The 17,951-nt window shown below is 42.2% G+C and overlaps 1 protein-coding gene across 3 annotated transcripts in view; it reads left to right on the top strand.

Annotated features, from left to right (window-relative positions):
* Positions 1 to 11,738, top strand: part of SWAP70 (switching B cell complex subunit SWAP70) — a 41,367-nt gene extending 29,629 nt beyond the window's left edge. Inside the window, exons 6-11 of one of the 3 annotated variants that reach the window (XM_054067990.1) lie at positions 880 to 1,061; positions 4,567 to 4,674; positions 6,213 to 6,379; positions 7,170 to 7,368; positions 8,872 to 8,968; positions 9,675 to 11,738. In XM_054067990.1, the coding sequence (XP_053923965.1) occupies positions 880 to 1,061; positions 4,567 to 4,674; positions 6,213 to 6,379; positions 7,170 to 7,368; positions 8,872 to 8,968; positions 9,675 to 9,784 (863 nt within the window). In that variant the 3' untranslated portion in view covers positions 9,785 to 11,738. The remainder of the gene's footprint in view (positions 1 to 879; positions 1,062 to 4,566; positions 4,675 to 6,212; positions 6,380 to 7,169; positions 7,369 to 8,871; positions 8,969 to 9,674) is intronic. The other 2 variants (XM_054067989.1, XM_054067991.1) reach the window with 2 other exon arrangements.
* Positions 11,739 to 17,951: the final 6,213 nt, after the last annotated feature.

Here is a 17,951-nt window from a genome sequence, read left to right as displayed (position 1 = left end):
GGTGAGCTGAGGAGAAGGTTGGGAATTGGGGCTTCCTTTTCTGTTCCCAGGTGAAGTTACTGCTTCTGTGACACCTTCCCAGATATGTGCTGAGTGATAGCATCCTTTGCAGAGTGAGTGAGGTAGAAGCTCTTGGAAACCACTGTTGCCAATGCCACTGAAGTGTAAACACAGCTTAAATATTTGGAGCTGTGTACTTTGATTTACACTTCCCTCTTTACCTAAAGCATGGGTTTAAATGAACTGAAGTCTGATGTATGATTACTTGGTTCCAAAAGAAGATCTTTTTTCACAGTTGTAGTAGGTGTATAAAATATGAAAATCATCTGCCACTCCTCAGCTTTCCTGTCTGAGTATTTCCTCACTGAGTATGAGTGAATGAGAGCTGCTGTCTTACTGGAGAAAGTTTTCCCATAGAATATCAGTAAATAAAGGGTTTAAGGTTGATTCTTGGGAAGTAGGTCATGTATATGTTGGATGACATCTTACTGCATGATGAGAGTCAGGGAATTCAAGATAGTAAGATATCTTGAAATGTTGGACAGGATTTCTGCTGCTAGGGATACAGGTGACTTGTATGTCCGCTGCCTATTAGATAAGTCAATATTGGAGTTGACATAATGCCCTGAAATTGCCAGACATTATCCTTGTGGCACACATCCTACTGAAAGCTGAGTGTATCTCACCTTTGGTTTGTATCAACAGCTGACATGTTGAGAATTAGGGGAACTGACAACAGTTATTTCTGATTTTAAAAGTACATTAAAATTAAAAAAAAGCAAACCAACAAAAAATACACCCCAAATATTAATTCACTAAGGCTATCCAGACAGTTTAGTATTTCCGTTCACTGGTGTTCTCTTGCACGTTCCTTTCCAGCCATACAGACCACAGTAAACCTGCTGAAAGCGGGGAGTCCTCCACCGCACAAAGAAGCACGCCAAAAACGAAAAGAATTGCGCCAGAAGCTGTTAGCTGAGCAAGAAGAGCTGGAGCGGCAGATGAAAGAACTGCAAATGGCCAATGAGAACAAGCAGAAGGAACTGGAGAATGTGCGAAAGGTGGGAGCGGAAGCTTTAAGCTCGGTCTCTGTGTTTGAGCTGGGTTTCATGAAGTGTAATTGGGCATCTATTTCCTGTTCAGGTATTTAGACACACTGAGTGAACTCCTCTGGGGGAGGTGAGCTTGTGTTGGCGTCAGCCCCCTAAGCAAGCAGATCTGCTGGTAGAGCCTGCAGCAACAGCTTTGGTTTTCTTTTCAGTCAGATATGTCTGTCAAACCTGGGGCTTTCCATTAAGATTTTCTTACATGGTTTTCCAGAGTTCTGTTATGTAAAGAGTATGTGTAGGGGAACTCTTCACACAGATGTAGTTTTCAGAGATACAAATTTAATTTACAAAGATTCCAAAAGGCATAATTTTATTAGAGTAGTTTGGGAGAGATTTATAGAGCCGAGACACATAGCAACCATTTATAAACTGTTTAAATGCGTGGTCTTTGTAAATGCTGGATTGACTTCTAACAACCTGAGAATTGGACTAGAAGTTTGAGTATTAGCAGATGATTTGCTGAATACATTATTTTTCTTTGTAGATGGCTTTTCAGTCTAAATCTGACGACTGGCAGGAGAGACACCAAGGTGCCTTTGCTGTGGCTGCATGCTTTTAATAACAGATTGAACATGGTGTACTTTGGAACAACGGGTATATCTGCAATAGTTCTCCCCAGAGACTTGAGCAGTATCCAGATACCCTTCCTATCCTTTATTTTTGAAGACTTGCAAGAAGAGATGCTATAGCTTTTATTGCCGTGATACATTTTAACGAGGAGCATGCCTTGGAAATGGCTTAGAAAGCCATCAGATGCCTCTCTCCCCAGTGTTTTGGCTGCTCCGTCCTTGCTGCTAGAGTGATCCAGGTCTTTGTTTGATGTCTAGGGTGGCTTTTGTTCATTGCTTTCCTAAGTCAGATTGATGATTTTTTTTTTTTTTTCATTCTCATTAAGGGCAAGTCTGCATTATTGCATCATTCCTTGAGTTTTTCCTAAATTAAAACCACTAATTAATGTTAGCCCTCAGCTAGAAAAGAATTTTAATGATCTTTGCAGGAGGAGGGATCTGTGTGGGACCTATAAATATTGTGAGAATGTATTAAAGGTGATGAGTGTAGAAAGCAAATAAAATCATTCAAAGTGTATGTTTTTATAAGTCTTGTCATTAAGTCACAATTTGTAGTGAGGAGAAATTTGTCTTTTTTAATAACCTTGCACTGACAGTGCTGATGTAGGCATTATTCTGTTTGCTTTAAATGGAGTCTGACAGTGGGAAACCATTTTTAAATTTAACATTAGCACCTATATTCTACCCTGTGTTTAAGATTCAAAATGCAAAATATGCTTTAAAATATAGCCTGTGTTACCTGCAAGTTAGTGGTAATGTTCCTGGATTTTGACGTTGAGCTTACTTTATTGAGGAAAGAGTTAGGGCGAAGATACCCCAAAGGAACAGTAGGATGGTGACAGGCACCAGGGAGTTTTGTAGAAATCCCATTGTGAAAATGAAGAGGGTTATAGCAAGAAACAGCTTTTGAAGTGGACTGGATTAAAATGACTTCTGAAGGAGAGTAGTTTAGTCACTGACTTGAACTGCTGCATTTCGACTGAGTGGAGCGCGTACTGTGTTGGAGGAACTTGGGCTGTTTGATTAATGTTCTTGAAGGAAGAGGCTTTGTAAATGGTTCAGGAAACTGAATTGTTTTGGAAAGCTTAAAGTTAGATTTGCTCCTCATGGCAGTGAGCCACCACTTATGCAGCATCAGCTGAAGTGCACTCTGAGACTTGCTTGTATTTTAATAGCTCCTACTGTAGAAAATTTGAGAAGAGCCTTTGTCTAAAAAAGGGGTTTTTTCCGTTTTTTTTTAATGGGCTATTGAGATGCATACATTGAACAGATCAAAAGGTGAGTTTTTCTTACCAAGAGAGCATGCACCAGACTTGTGCACCCTTTCTGTTTCAGTTTGGGGTCTTGCATGAGATTCAGAGACTCTGTGCTGCCTAACCCCTACTGGAGTGGTGTGTTCCTGGTGATTCCCCCTCCCTCTGTGCTCCCAACATTTGAGGCTTTTCCCTAAACTGCGTAGTTTTTGCCAGTAGCCTTACCTGCCAGGAACTGATGTCCTCTGACACGAATTAAGCAGGAAGTTGCTGATAGAGAGGGGGCAAACAGTGTATTTTCTGGTTGAGCTCTCTGTCAGAAGCCTAACACCCACCCTCGCCTGTGACTCTGCATGTTTGCCCTCTTGGCTCACTATTGGCAATGTTTGTTTAATTTCAAAGCAGGGAAGGAAATCAAAAGAAAATGTCACTTAAATAGGAGTCTTGGATTTGACTACAATTGTATGCTTTTAAATGTTCTGGCAGGGGAGTGATACTGCTTATAAAAGACTGGCATCATTAAAGCCTTTCAAAGGAGAGCAATTCTGTGCTATCTTCTACAGCTTGAAAACAAACTAGAGCATTCTCCTTCCCACGTATTTCAGACTAGAGTGATATCACAAGTGCTTAAAGTAATGAAAGTTTTTGCTTGGCAGTTTTAATTGTTTGGGTATCTCATTAGTTCATCTAGGTTGTGTGTGGGAAGATGGTTTAAATGTGGTAACTTCCAAAAATACTAAAGATGATGGGTATCCTGCTCTTACTGAATGCCCGTGGAAACAATTTAATCAGCCTAGTGTATTACAAAAGAAGGGTGCTTGCTTTTCCGTTTCCTCCAAAGCATCAGATAAGTTTCTTAGCAAAATTCTGTGAAAGAATAATTTTGTTTTCAGTATTGGTAAAGTTTTGGCTGGTACTTGTACGTTTCTAACCTTCCATGCATTCTAAAAATACATGTTGATGACAGGAAAAACTGTGTCAACTGTCTTTATATGTGAAATCAAGATGCAAAAAAATGAAGTTGCAAAAATGTGTGAAGGTAGCAGCAGCTGTTTTATAGGCCTTAGCTCCGACTAGGCTGATTTTCTCCCCCCCTAATTATCAACTAGAATTTTATTTACCTTACATGGCAATTCGGGGGATGTTAAAGGGATGTGATTCACAATAGCACAGTCACTTATCATAGTCAAAGTCTGCGGCACTTCTGCTTTCCCATGGCTATTTAGTGCTTCTTACTTCTGTTTCTGTATGAATTATAAGCATGCTGGCATGTATTCTCTGTTGGAACTCCTCCTGTGCAGTCCTGCCTGTGATGTGGTTTTCCATAGCAGATTTCTGTCCCATATGAGATAGAGAAGGAAATATAGCAGTTTCTATTGGTTGTGCAAAGCAGGACTCAAAGGAAACTTGGAAGAAGTCTGGTAATTGAATTTTCGTTGGTAAATTTAAAATTATCCTGCAAATAACAAGACTAAATTTTATATTTAGAGATTGAGAATAGCCTCAGATATTTCTAAAAAAATGGTTAAAGCAAAAAATTTGCTAAATAAAATTCCATTCCCTCCAAACATTTTAGTTTTGACCAATTATTTTTTCCTTCTTTTCTTCTCCCCACCCCCTGCCCTTCTCTTCCAGCAACTGGAAGCAGCTGCTGCTCGTGCTGCTGAGGAAGAGAAGAAAAGACTTCAGACTCAAGTCGAATTACAAGATCGCTTTAGTTTGGAACTGGAGAGAGAAAAAATGGTTAGTAGCGCACATATGTTTTTGCGGTGATCACACAGTGAGTGTGAGGACTTCCCTCACTGAAAGGATTCCACAGATTTTGCAGGAGGCTGAGAAAGCAGCCTGTGTTGTATTTATTACAGAGTTTGGAATAAAATAGTTTTACTACTGAATTCAAATACTGGAACGACTTACCTACAATTTGTATAGCATTCAAAAGTTATGTGTTACTGGAAAATTGGGGAAAGTTTGACTATTTGAAAGATAAAAGCAGGCTGTTATCCTTGCAGTTTTCAAAGATGGAGAACCTGAGGCCAGTACCTACTATAAGATGATGCAGAATAAACACAGGTATAATCAAAATGCATTTTAGGAATTTTCTGAATTGAATATATTCCTAAAACTATTGATTTTTTTTACATTTCATGTTGGTTTATGTTTATACATACACACAAATATAATAAAGGTAAATATTGTAGCTTTACAACACTTACTGTACTAAACACCAAAAATTTCCAAAAGAAATAATTTTCAGTCTCCTAGGGCTCTGTCAGGCATAACAGGCTTTTCTGTAGCTGGAGAGAAGAAGTAGAAATAGGCCAGTCAAGGTAATGGAATGTCTCAGGTCATAAATGCACACAGCGCTGCTTTATGGGCCAAGTGTGAATTCCTGAATACGATCACTTTCTGGGTCAGTGGGGTTTAGGTCAGCTGAGGGAAAGCAGACTGCAGGCCGGTGGAGCAGGACATGCCGTTGACAGCACGCCTTTCTCAGTGACTTCAGGAGCTGCGTGTACTTCCTGTGAAGCATATGTTGTGTTTGCTAAATGCTGAGGTTGTGGTGCCGTATCTCAGCTTGGTTCAAAGCCAGCTGACTGCTGTTGTCCCCAGCACAGTGAGGGGCTGTATGGGAGGATGGTTCTGGTGCTGCAGGGCCCCTGGTATCCTGCTCTGGTCAGTGAAAGGGAGCAGAATGAGAATCAGAGACTGGGGTGACTGGGGATGTACAGCTTCCCTTCACCTTCTTCTGTTCTGTACATTTGGGTTTTGTTACAGTTGCTCTTCACTTAGCAAAGCCAACCTCCTTAGCTGATTTCCACCTCTTTTATCAATCGTGTGCTATTGTGGTGCCATCATACAGACGCATAAGTGTGAGATACACTGCTGCCAAGGGAGGACTTGCTTGAGGAAAGAAGTGGAAACTGTAATTAAACTAGCCTGACCTTTGTGTCTCGGCACTCCATGAGCTTTCTTCTTCTTTCCGTTTCATGTCTATCTGTAAACTAAGTGACAAGATCAATCTGATTGAAGTTAAGTTCAAACCTCTGTAAAAATCCCATGCTTTATGAAGGAGGGTAATATAAGTACCTGCGTTATTATGTATTTTTTTAAATGCTCTTAGTTGTACACCTGCAAATCTAGACTCAATTTTATCAGTTTTGTGCTGGAAAAGTTTTTGTCTCTGAAAACTTTATCTGAGGGAAACCAGGCAATTCCTTTAAAAACTTGATACTCGAGTTGAATAGTAGCTCATATGTGTCCTCAATTTATGATGCTAGGTGAGACAAAAAATGGAAGAGCAGGTTGCTCAGAAATCATCTGAACTGGAACAGTATTTACAGAGAGTACGTGAACTGGAAGAAATGTATAAACAGCTACAGGAAGCTTTGGAGGATGAGAAACAGGCACGTCAAGATGAAGAGACTGTAAGGAAACTTCAAGCCAGGTATGGCTTTTACCTAGTAGAGATTTATTTTAATTCCCTGCTTCCCCCTGCAATAACAAATAACTGTGCCATACTATTAAAGATTGTTTGCATCTTGAAAACACTGCTGGAAAGGCGGACTAGCTCAAAGTCCAAACACAGTATAGCAGAATAGTTTGTTTGTTTGTTTGTTTTCCCTTAAGCCAAGAAGGCTAAAGCTGGTATCTATGACATATCAATGTGTTTGATCAGCCCTTAGCAGTGAGAGTGCTCAGGAGCTTCAGAAGAGCAGGCACACGTTTTTTCATCAGGTGTTTTGTGTGCCACCACTTGAAAAACTGAGAGCACTCTGTACAGTCTATAAAGCAGTAGCTGTAAATATGGCTTTCTGCTGTATTTTATCAGACATTTGAATTGTAATTGATAAAGGGTTAAGTCTCCTTTTATTCATATAGCCTTTGTTCAGTGTGGTTTGTTTCTTCATATATTCAGTCCTCCTAAGACAATTAAGGTAACTTACGCATGCTTGCTTCTTCTGTGGTTTTCATTGTTGTGTATTTGTGTTATTGACTAAATTTTATGAATAGCCCTTTGTAGCAGGCAGATTGCTTGCACTGCAGGCATAATTTTCAGCTTTACACTGAAGACAGGCCAACAAGGAATGACTATTTTCCTGCTTCCCAAGCTTCTTTTTTTTTTTTTAAATAAATAACCAAACAGGGAAGAAAATAATTAGCTTGGCTTCCCTACATGTATGCTATATATTGGAGAGAACTTTAAAGTGTGATTAACATTGCAGTCCTCATTGCAGATTACTGGAAGAGGAGTCAGCAAAGAGAGCTGAACTGGAAAAATGGCACTTGCAGCAGCAACAGACCATTCAAATGACAGAAGCAGAAAAGCAAGAGCTAGAAAACCAGAGAATGATGAAGGAACAGGCTCTTCAAGCTGCTATGCAGCAACTGGAACAACTTGAACTGGAAAGGAAGGAGGCCCTTGAGCAATATGAGGTGAGCAGTTCTATTCATTAGTCTCTCATACTTAGCCAGGTATTCCATGGTTTAACTTAATTTGAATTTCATCAATATCATGCTTCTTTAAGGAGTAGTATGGCACAAAAAATATAATAACAAGTAAGATAGTTACATGTTGGGTTGGTTTTGGCCTAGAACAGTAGATATATTTGAGGAAGAGGACATATTTGGCACACCATGTCCTTTATTCTTTTGCCCCAGTTCGCATGCAAGACAGCTAAGTCGCATCCTGAAATATTCAGTATATGTTTGTCTTCTACTGTAGATTAATTGTTCTTATGTTGCCCCATTGCTGTCATAACTAAATGCCTTATGCTTTTGCATTGGTTATTCTTGCAATGTTTTGATGATGTTATAGGGCAATATTGTCTTCTACAGGTAAAAAATCAATGCGCTGCTGTAGGCCCTTGCTCCTCAAAAAGGTATTTAAGTGCTGAACTGATGACAAGGATAGTTAGCAGTTAGCACCAATTCTTTGAGCCTGGTGTCCCAAATCCCAGGCCTGTTCTCTACTCCGCACAGTATGTTTGGTGAAGGCCAGTATTGCATTCATGGAAAGGTCAGAATCCAGCAAGTACAGTCTGAAGTGCTGCAGACTTTCTAGGGCTAAGGAGGTGTTGATTCCGTGTGTGTTTAAGTCAGGAAACAAAACATGACTGGATTTATGTTTAACTAGGGAGTGTGTTTATGCTGTCTCTGTGCTATTGAGGTTAGCTGAGTGAAGACCAAGCTAGTGAGCTCTCTTGACTGGAAAGGAATACAAACACTGCAAGTGAGGGCCCAGGTGGGGTCGTTCTGGCCACTTTACAACCTGCCATTGATGTTACATCTGGTTAGATGCTTTTGGCTAACACTTGACTTTTTTTCTAGATGATGTCTCAGGCTTTTTGCATATGAAACATCATTTAATGCTCCAAAAGAATTGCTGAATACAACAGACAAAAAAAACCAAAGAAGAACAAACAATGGAGTAGGTCACTCTGATAGTTGACTCATTATTTTAGAAATAATTAAACCTTCTGGCCTTGTGTTTGGAATTGACTAAAACAGTAGTTTAGGCTGAAGAATACCTCTTTCTTGTTTAGGTGTAAGTGTAGTGGTCCTTTTCCTAGCTTGCATTTTATGAGTTGTGATAGTGAGAGGTACCCACTAACTGGTCTTGGTTTAGGACAGAAAAGGCATCTTTGCGTTTTGAAACTGCAGTTGATGCTTTCAATCTGCATGAAGACTAGCCCTACTTAGACAGCTACAGAATCTTGTAAAACTTTGTTTAGTTTTGGATTTTGGTTTGACACCTTATTTTTCAACAGCTAGAGACTAAATTGCTTAGGATGGTTAGAAATGAAGTTTTGTCTACACTAACTGAAGTGCTGGCTCAATTATATGGTTCTGTCTTCAGATTTAAGAGGATGTTTTCTTCTTTTTATATAAACAGAGTAAAGTTGTTCTTGCTTTCAAGTGGACTGTTTCTTATTTCAGGAAGTTAAGAAGAAGTTGGAAACGGCAGCTAATAATACCAAGAGCTGGAAAGATAAAGTAGCTCATCACGAGGGATTAATTCGCCTAATAGAGCCAGGTAAGTTAGCGACAGAAAAGTTACAACAAATTTCATTCTGTCTCATATACTTAGATCTCCTAGTGATTTGCTGAAGTCTGCCTTTTCCTGTAGCTTATTGGTTTCATGGCAGCCTATAAATATCACATTTGTGAGAACTGCTGATGGTAACTTTCAGGTCCTTACCTCTGCTGGCCCTAATATAACAATTAATTTTATTATTATTGTTTGTTTAAAACAAAGCAAGGATCAACCTGAACATGGCAAGGTTTGGGTTATTTAATGCAGTTAAAGTAAAGGCTAATTGCCAAAAACATGAAATAAAGATTGCTAAAATCAATTAACAGCATGCCAGTTCAGAGGAAAGTAGCTTTGTAATGCAGTGCTGGAGAGATTGCTTTCCTTCAAGGGCATCTCTAAAAGCAAGAAGAAGAGGGTTTACTAAGTTATAACTATTTGGGGTGGAGGAGAAGTTGGGATAAGTATGCAAAAGATTGCAGCAGTTGACAACAACTCACACTTAACTGATAGTGTCCTGGGTATTCCTCCCTCCGGTATTCCTCTCTCCTGGGTTACACAGGTACTCAGGTTGTCTTTAAGAGGGTTTCCAGTCACAGAAGAGATAGCACTTGATAAATCATCCTATGGTGACACTTGGCCTGTCCCACTGATGGTAAGCGATGTCTCTCAGAAATGCCTACCTCAAGTCTTCTACTCTGTCTTCCAGGCTCCAAGAATCCTCACTTAATCACAAACTGGGGCCCTGCTGCCTTCACTGAAGCTGAACTCGAGCAAAGAGGAAAGAGCTGGAAAGGGAAAAAAGCCACTTCTGAGTAAAGATGGTAGCTGATGTATAGTTTGTGAACAGAAGCCTACCTTTGTTTGTTCTCCTTTGCTCAGAGCAGCTTCACGCGTATAAAGATCTTAGTGTGCACAGCAGGTTGGGCCTTTCTACGAAGAAAATACTGTTTACCACATAGGAGTGTCTACTCAGAGCTCAGTAATTATAATATGTGGTCTCTGGCAGTACTTGCTGTTTTCCCTCACATTTCCAGAAATTCTGTTCTTTATGTAAACTTCTCAGCTGAAAAATTTTATTTAAATGTAGCTTGTGACAGAGTTGTTTCTATACTAGCCTGTAACCATCTGACAGCATCTAACTGATCAAGCAGCATCGCCTTCATTCCAAAACGTAAGGGAAGCAATTGTTTCTTTGGTTCAGTTAGTAGAATTTAAACCCAGGATAAATCAGTCCTGGAAGTTCTGTCCCACTCTGATATAAAGCATTATTACCTTGCCTTCCATTGAGGCTCCTTTTATTTTTGCTCTGTCTTTTCCTCTTCAGATGGTGCTTAGTGCTGAGATTAATTTTTATTCTGTGAGTGTAGACTGGCATCACTGGGTACCTGCTGGCTGATCAGATTGTGTGCCCTGTTTTCCTCCGTTTGCAGGAATCCAAACAGAAGAACTGGAAATAGACATGCATAAAATGCTGCTGTAAAACATTTGGAGCAAGTAGTCATGCAAGATAGTTCCTGTAGTTTCTCGTACTTGAGAAGTGCTAAAAAAACTTTAAAAGTTCTCATAATTTTGACTCACTATGTTGATGTACAGATTTCTATAGCAGATGAATGGAAGGTGATAGCACATACAGGCCAAATATCATCTGCATCAAGGCTCATACCGCTATTTTACATGCAGCACTTTTGTCTTATTCTTAATTGGAGGCCAGATTAAAAAAAATGCAAGAGGAAAACTAAATTTGATCTTTTTATTTTAGACAAAAATGATAAATGTGTAGCTTTAGAAAAAAATAATCACTGTCAGTAAAATAATTTCAGCATTTCTAGTAACAAGGCTTTCGAATAGCCTACTACTCTGCCTCCGAATTATCTCCAGGGACAAAGCCAGTTATTTCTGTTTCAGTAGGGAAAAGGAAACAAGCTTGAGATCGTGCTTTGTAGATCTTCAGCACCAGACACAAAATTAGTCTCTGGTTAAGTGGAATAGTATTCTTGCTCAGTTGTACAGATGTTGAGAGAACCAAGAACCCCCTCCCGAAGAGCAGGTGCCCAGTGGTGTGACTTGCTAGCTCTGACCTTTGTATGTATACGGCCACCTACAACCCTCTCTTAGCACCTGCTTTTTAGTTCAGCTAAATGTTAAATTATTTTTAGTAAATAAGAAGTGAATGTTTCAGACTGATAACCAGTGCGTTTGTGTACAGTTGTGATACGTTGATCTCAGAAGAGCAGAAGCTGTAGAGAAGTGATCTTCAGATTTGGAAGTCAATAGCATTTTATTTGCCTATTAACTAAGACTCACTCAAATACTGAATCTTCTCAGACATTTATTTGCTGGTTATATTTTTATACTAATTGAAATTTTTAATGTTTCAGTAAATGGAGTGCTGATTAGAATAGCAGGAAAATCCAGGATCTTCCTATTTGTATTTAGTGTACAGGAAAGCAGTAGTCTATTAGGCTTGCTAACAAGGTGTTTTTTGAATCGATTGTTTACAGAAGAAATGTGAAAAAACCTGTAATAGAAATACTAATGTATACATTGTTAAACTTTGCTAAAGGAGATGGAACAGTATTTATAACTACCAAACATCTTTTATGTGGAGAGCAGAAGGTGCATTGGGGCTAAACCTGTTTAATTTTTCTAACAGTCTGTTTTGGACAAATGTTTTTTAAGAACACCAAATGACGCATGTTTTCATATTTTGTACTGTTCTTTAGAATTGGCTATTTAATAAAGTAATACGAAGTAATTTATATTTATGAATTAATGTGTGTCTTTTTGCATGAGTTTTGTTTGGGTTACAGAAGTTCAAAATCCAGTAACTGTTGTGTGGAAGTAGTGCTCTGGTGGAAGAAATACTCTCCTAGTGGTCTAATCAGTGGGATTTGGATTAAAGCCATAATAAAGGCAGCAGTCACACAGATAACACAATCTAATGTCTCAACAGCAGCACGCCTCTTATGTCCATAGTCAGTACACCTTGATACAGTGTAATGATGCTCCACTACCTCAGACAGCATCACTCAGTATTTTGAGGGTGCAGTTTACCTGTTTTCTGAAACACACAGAGTGCCAGGTGGGAAATGTGGTAGAGTAGTTGTATCTACAGTAGCTCATCAAGGCTTAGAGTGCTGGCCTGGGACAAGGGCAGGACCTGCTCTTATCAGCACACTTATGGGGGATTACGTCTGCAGAGTGAGGGTACTATGGTGCATACAGATATCTGCCTTTGCAGGCAAAACCAGCCCTTTGTTAAAATGTCATCTGCGTAAGTCTGGCTTGAGTTATTTCGTAGTCACTTAATAGAAGAGGAAATGAGACAAGGCTCCTTTTAGCTTTGCGGTCCCTGCTTGCTCTGACAAATGAAGAAAGCTTTGTTTGAAGTGTTGCACAGTATAAGTGGGGGAAGAGGTTGGCTTAAAAATTAACCAATCACTTTTTGAGCAAAAATACCACTTTGGCCTAAGTCCGTTAAAGCTACACTAAACACAGCACTCAAAGAGAGAGTAGAGCTTTGAGTCAGTCACCTAATCTCATGAAACAGTGCAGTGTGGAAAACTGCAGTTCCTGGTGTGGTATGGTTTCTGGTAACACCAAAGGTTACAGCATTCCAAGAAACCACCACTACTGATGGTGAGGATCCATGAGATACCCAGGGGGGTAGCTGCGTCTGCTGTTCTTGAACTCTCAGTAGATGCGCTGGAAGGTTTGTTTTGTCTGCCAGATTTGTTTACCCTCTGCTGATGCTGGAACAAGCTTGCAAACCAATACCATGGCACCGTGTTTTTTTTGTGTGTGTCCCCCCCCCCCATACAAATACCGGATTATTTTTTTTTTCCTCTGGAACTGATTTATGAGACTATTGCATCCTTATTAGCACATTCCCAAACTGTAACAGTTGGGTTTCCAGCAATTCACATTACTTATGTTTAACTTTATGGCATGGCCAACCACAAAACCAAAGTCTATATGGGAAAGCAACAGCATGTTAGGACAATTTCTGTATCCTCGGGCTGAGGGGGGCACCAGCCCCCAAAGCAGCAATTGCTCAGTCCCAGGGGCCTTCTGGAGCAGCACCCGCACCATCCAGTGCAGTAAAAATGAGCTGAAAATAACTACTCTGACTTTTATCTTGAATATGTGAAACAGTTAAGTAAACAATTTTCGAGCATACCTGTGCCTGGCCAGGAAAGGACATATCCATAGGGTCTTAGAGGACAGGGATAATTATGTGTTCGTAAAGTAGAGGGCACAGATGAGAGGATTTAGGATGCGCCATAAATTGTCGCCTCTAATAGAATGAGCATCTCCTGCCACACTAGCACGATTTTAGCTCCCCCACTCCTCAGCCCGGGGCTTTCCGCCCCGCCGGCGCTATTTTGAGACTAGTGGCTCTTCTTTTGGTTTTTTTTTTTTTTGTTTTTGTTTTTGTTTTTTTTTTTGGAGTGTGGGGTTTTTTTTGTGCAGCGGCTTCTGGCCGGGGGTGAGGAACAAAACCCCATCCCTGGGCTCCAGCTGCCACCTGGTGGTGGCACAGCCCGGAGCGCCCCGGCCTCCCGCCTGCAGGGGATCTGCTCACCCTGAGAGCTTCACCCCCTTCGGCAACCGCAGCAGCCGCCTACCAGAGGGAGAGAACTACGATGAGACACAAAGGCTGGAAAAACGTTAAGGGAAGCAGGTTTCCTGCTGTATTACAATTACCTCACTACTGCCGTTGTGGCATGTTGTCATCCTCGAGTTCACCAGCCAATTCGGTTCTGTTATCTCACAGCTCAGTATATCTGATCCCAGAGATGTCCCTTGAGCCTAGGAAAAACGATTTTACAGTACAAGTGTTAACATTGCCTTAGATAGATTTATGCTCAGAGCCCTGAAGCTGATTCAGGCATATTTTCTGGAAATAATCTCACTGCACCATGGAAGGACAACGTGTACAGTCAGATGCATCATCCAGCAAGATACATCATCAGCTGCAGCCCGCGGCTTGGGCTGCCATACACCTTTCCTAGTGGGTGTAAAGCAGGGCAAGAAATGGCTAAGGAAGGTTTCTTACCTCTGTTTTCCCAGGTGCCTTGCATACCTGCCATGTTTATCCTTCACACCCACTCCTACTGAACAGTGCTCATTGACTTGCAAGACAGAAAAGCCCCGAGGCTGCAAGAGTGGGGCTGAGAGAAGGACGTGCAATGTGCCAGCTCACACGTATTCCTCTTCTGGGAGCAGGACCCACACTCATCCCTTCAAGTTGCAAGTAGCTGGGAGGAAAAAAACAGAGACCATCCTGTAGCTTGCAGTGGTAGGACTAGGGACAATGGGTATAAAATGGAGAGGAGCAGATTTAGACTAGGCATTAGGAAGAATTTCTTCACCGTGAGAGTGGTGAGGCACTGGAACAGGTTGCCCAGAGAAGCTATGTCTGCCCCATCCCTGGAGGTGTTCAAAGCCATGTAGGATGGGGCCTTGGGCACAGCCTGGTCTGGTGGGAGGTGTCCCTGCTCATGGCAGGGGGGTTGGAACTAGATGATCTTTAAGGTCCCTTCCAACCCTAACTATTATATGATTCCAGCCTGGCAGGGTGAGCAGCCATGCAGACATCATGTCTTGAGGACTCCTGTTAATGCTAATGTGGTTGTGAGCTGTGAAATAAAGCACACAGTTTGTAAAACTGCATGAATTTAGAGCCCATCGCAACTTTCATACATAGAGTCTCACTGCAACTTCAAATACTTGGAAATTGCAGGGAAGTGAAAGTGCAGAAAAGTCCACTTTTATGAACTGGTTTTCTGGGTATGTCAAAAGTACACATCCTTCAAAAAAATGGAAAGGCCAGTGGTTGATTTAAAATGAAAAAAAGATTTGGATAAAAGGTGGCTGCTTCTCACTTCCAAGAGAAATAAAAATTGGAACAGTATGGTGCAAAATAAAAGATAAAAACATCCTGAAAAGCCTAGAAAAGGAGAATTAATGAGGCAGTTTTTAACACCTACTAACACAGGCCTGGAAAGATGACTCGTTGAGAGCCCCTCTCCTTCCTTCTTTCTGATATTTCAGCCTAACTGACACAGGTAATGTAAAAGAATACAAGCAGCTGGCCAGAGGAAAATCCATGACAAACTGGGGAGAATGTTGATAAAAAGGAAAAAAAAAAAAATCACAAACCCCAGAACAATTGCATTCACTTTTCCCCACTGGCCTCAATATTAAATATTAATATTTAATTAAATTCCTCAATAAGTAAAACAAGCACAAAAAAATAACCTTTTCTACCTCAGTCAGTGTGTTCATTGCTCACATCTCTCTTTTGCCCATCAAAGGAGCTTGCTCTAGCACTGGCCTTACAGTGTTAATAATTAGAGCTCCTTGCCATGGCTACAGCACAAAACCAGCTTTTACAGGATCCAGGCCTAAGACCTGCATGCAAACGCTTACCTGCTGTTACTCCTGTTGTCTCCTATTTTTGGAACACATGACAGTAAGTTGCTCAGGAAATGTGCAGATTTTGCCATGAGGAACCAACCAGAGTGTTTGTGAGTTCATCTGAGTGCAATTCTCGTAGGTCTGTGTCAGCTGCTCTCACCTACAGTTGCACAAGGCGCACACGTCCTTCCACCTGACTTGGCCAACATGTCTAATTTGAACACACTAGTATCTCAGCTGGGATAAAAAACTCGAACAGTGACATGAGGCAGTTTCAAAAGCAGCCTGGGCTTCCTCGGTGTTGACATTTATTAGCTGTCTCAACGCCTACCAGAGCATGCAATTTCTCTTTCTACTTCAAAGCAGCTTGTGCACCTCAGCCCACATCATGCAAGTGCTGGGGAAGCCCAGGTCCTCTGGGGTGTTGGTTCCTTAGTCCTGACTAACAAAGGAAAAAAACAAAACACTTAAAATCTATTATTTCAGGTCAGACCTTTAGAAAGTTGCTCTCACAGCATGGCTGGGATTGAAATTGTGCATTTGGAGAAGCCTGAGGTTGTGTTTTCCCAACTGTTTCCTTTGCTAACAATGCATTGGGCCATTTTGCTCCTTAGTCATGAAGCTGACTGCTGCTTCTGCTTGCAAGGAAGGAGCATGCCATTTCACAGCCAGGCTTTCCCCCTGCCAGAAAGATTGTGTAGGCTGCTTTCACCCAGAGAGAAGGTTAGAAACGATTGCATGCATGTGTGTATGTACGTACAGCCTGCTCACACACAGGTCCCTCCAAAAAAGCTGAGCGGTGTGGTGGGGCCAGGCATTCAGTATGGGGCTGCTCTTTGTGGGGATGGAGGTGGTATCTTCTACATCTGCTGTTTTACAGGTACTGCCTGCCTGTGAGGATTGCATGATGCCTAAGGGGGTTGCTGCTGGCCCATGGAGCATCTTAGGAAGGATGGTTGGCCAGAAACAACCACCATCCCAAGCCTGGTCTCGCAGCATAACTGTACGTGGCCCATCTGCAAATTAAACTTGCCTGCCTGTGCTCCCACGTGCTCCCTTCACTGTCACCATTACAGATGGCAAGAGCCAAACCCACAACTACTCTCTGGCCACCTCCAGCCAGCAAATCCTCCCCACAGGCAGGAGAAAGTCCAGAGTATAATATATTCCTTGAAATTGTATTTCCCAGGCATGGGCAGCCAAGGGCTGAATGCAGGTATGGGGTGCGGTACACGAAACAGCTTGGCAGAACAGCTCACCAAAGGAAAAGGGGAAGAGAAAACCACTTCAGGTGCCAAATGGCCTTACCAGCCAGGCTGTTCCCCAACATTTCTGCAGAGCATGGACCATTCCTCCACAGCTTTGAAGACAGCTCTGCCTCTGCTTGCCCTCCTCACCTTGCTCTGTGCAGTCACTCCTACTGGTGTCCCAGTGACCCAGCTGATGGTGTACCCATTTGCCGGCATTTACCACCCAGCAAGCCAGACGTGCTCTGGTGCTGCAGACTGGTGCAGCTATTTCAGCAGAAACCTCCTGGGCGAGGGCAGCGTGCAGCCAGCGTGTACCACCTCCAGGCGAGTGATGCTGCATGACCCTTTGCTGCTCTTCCAGTTTTCTGTTCTTTTCTCATTTTTATCTCCCCCCTCCTGATCAGCTCCAACTCCCCATGTGCCGAATCAGGGCGAGAAGACTGACACGATTTTTCCAAAGCCCCCAGCTAGTTCTGGGACCCGCAGCACAGGACTCCACCAGCCCCTGCCCCGCCAGGGCATCCAGGCAGCAGCAGCTGCTCCCCCAGAGACGGGGAGAACAATAAGAAATACCAGATCTGCCACAGGAATGCGGGAGATAGTGTGGCGGGGGGCCCTGGTGAGTCTGGGCAGGATTTGCTCACAGCTTGGAACAAGACCAGAGGTTGCCACTTGAACAGCCCTGTCGTCAGGCTGGGGTGACTTGGGGGATGCGTTGTGGGGTCTTGCCCCGCCATGGCCCCTGACGCCAGATGGCAGGCGGACACCGCCGCACGGCCTTCGGAAACCACTCACGGGAGCAAAGCATCGCCTCGGCAGGCTTGTAATGAATCACATCTGCGGATCCTGTTTTCAAAGGCAGATTCATACAGATGCGGTGCTACACAGGGTTTTTACAGCTGAGTTGGTAGCATGCTTGGAGCTGTGTCACTTGTGTACGTGCAGCAACACACCGTTACTGCAGGGGGAAAACCCGCTCTTCCTTTGCGAGGAAAACACATGTAACAACAAACCAGAACCTTTTCTTAGGGTTTGGATGACTTATCTCACCAAAGAAAAGTAAAAAGAGTGAGGACCAGGCAGATTATGAACAAGAAGGCTGTAAGCATACCCAGTCATCACGGCTTGGTGGGCTTCCACCCAGCTGCAAAGGCTGAGCAGCAGTGATGCACCTCGCCCCCTCATGTGCTCTGGGCACATTAGTCACTCTGGTTTATTCAGGTGACTGAAACCAGGGTCTGCACCCACAGCTACAAAGGCCTGATGCTAATTTGACAGTCATACAGATACTCCATTGGGTAACATTTTCC

Source organism: Cuculus canorus, chromosome 5 (genome assembly GCF_017976375.1).
Source record: "Cuculus canorus isolate bCucCan1 chromosome 5, bCucCan1.pri, whole genome shotgun sequence".
Classification (NCBI taxonomy): Eukaryota; Metazoa; Chordata; class Aves; order Cuculiformes; family Cuculidae; genus Cuculus; species Cuculus canorus.
The sequence above is the reverse complement of the archived record's forward strand: the minus strand, read 5'-3'. Positions and strand labels throughout refer to the sequence as shown.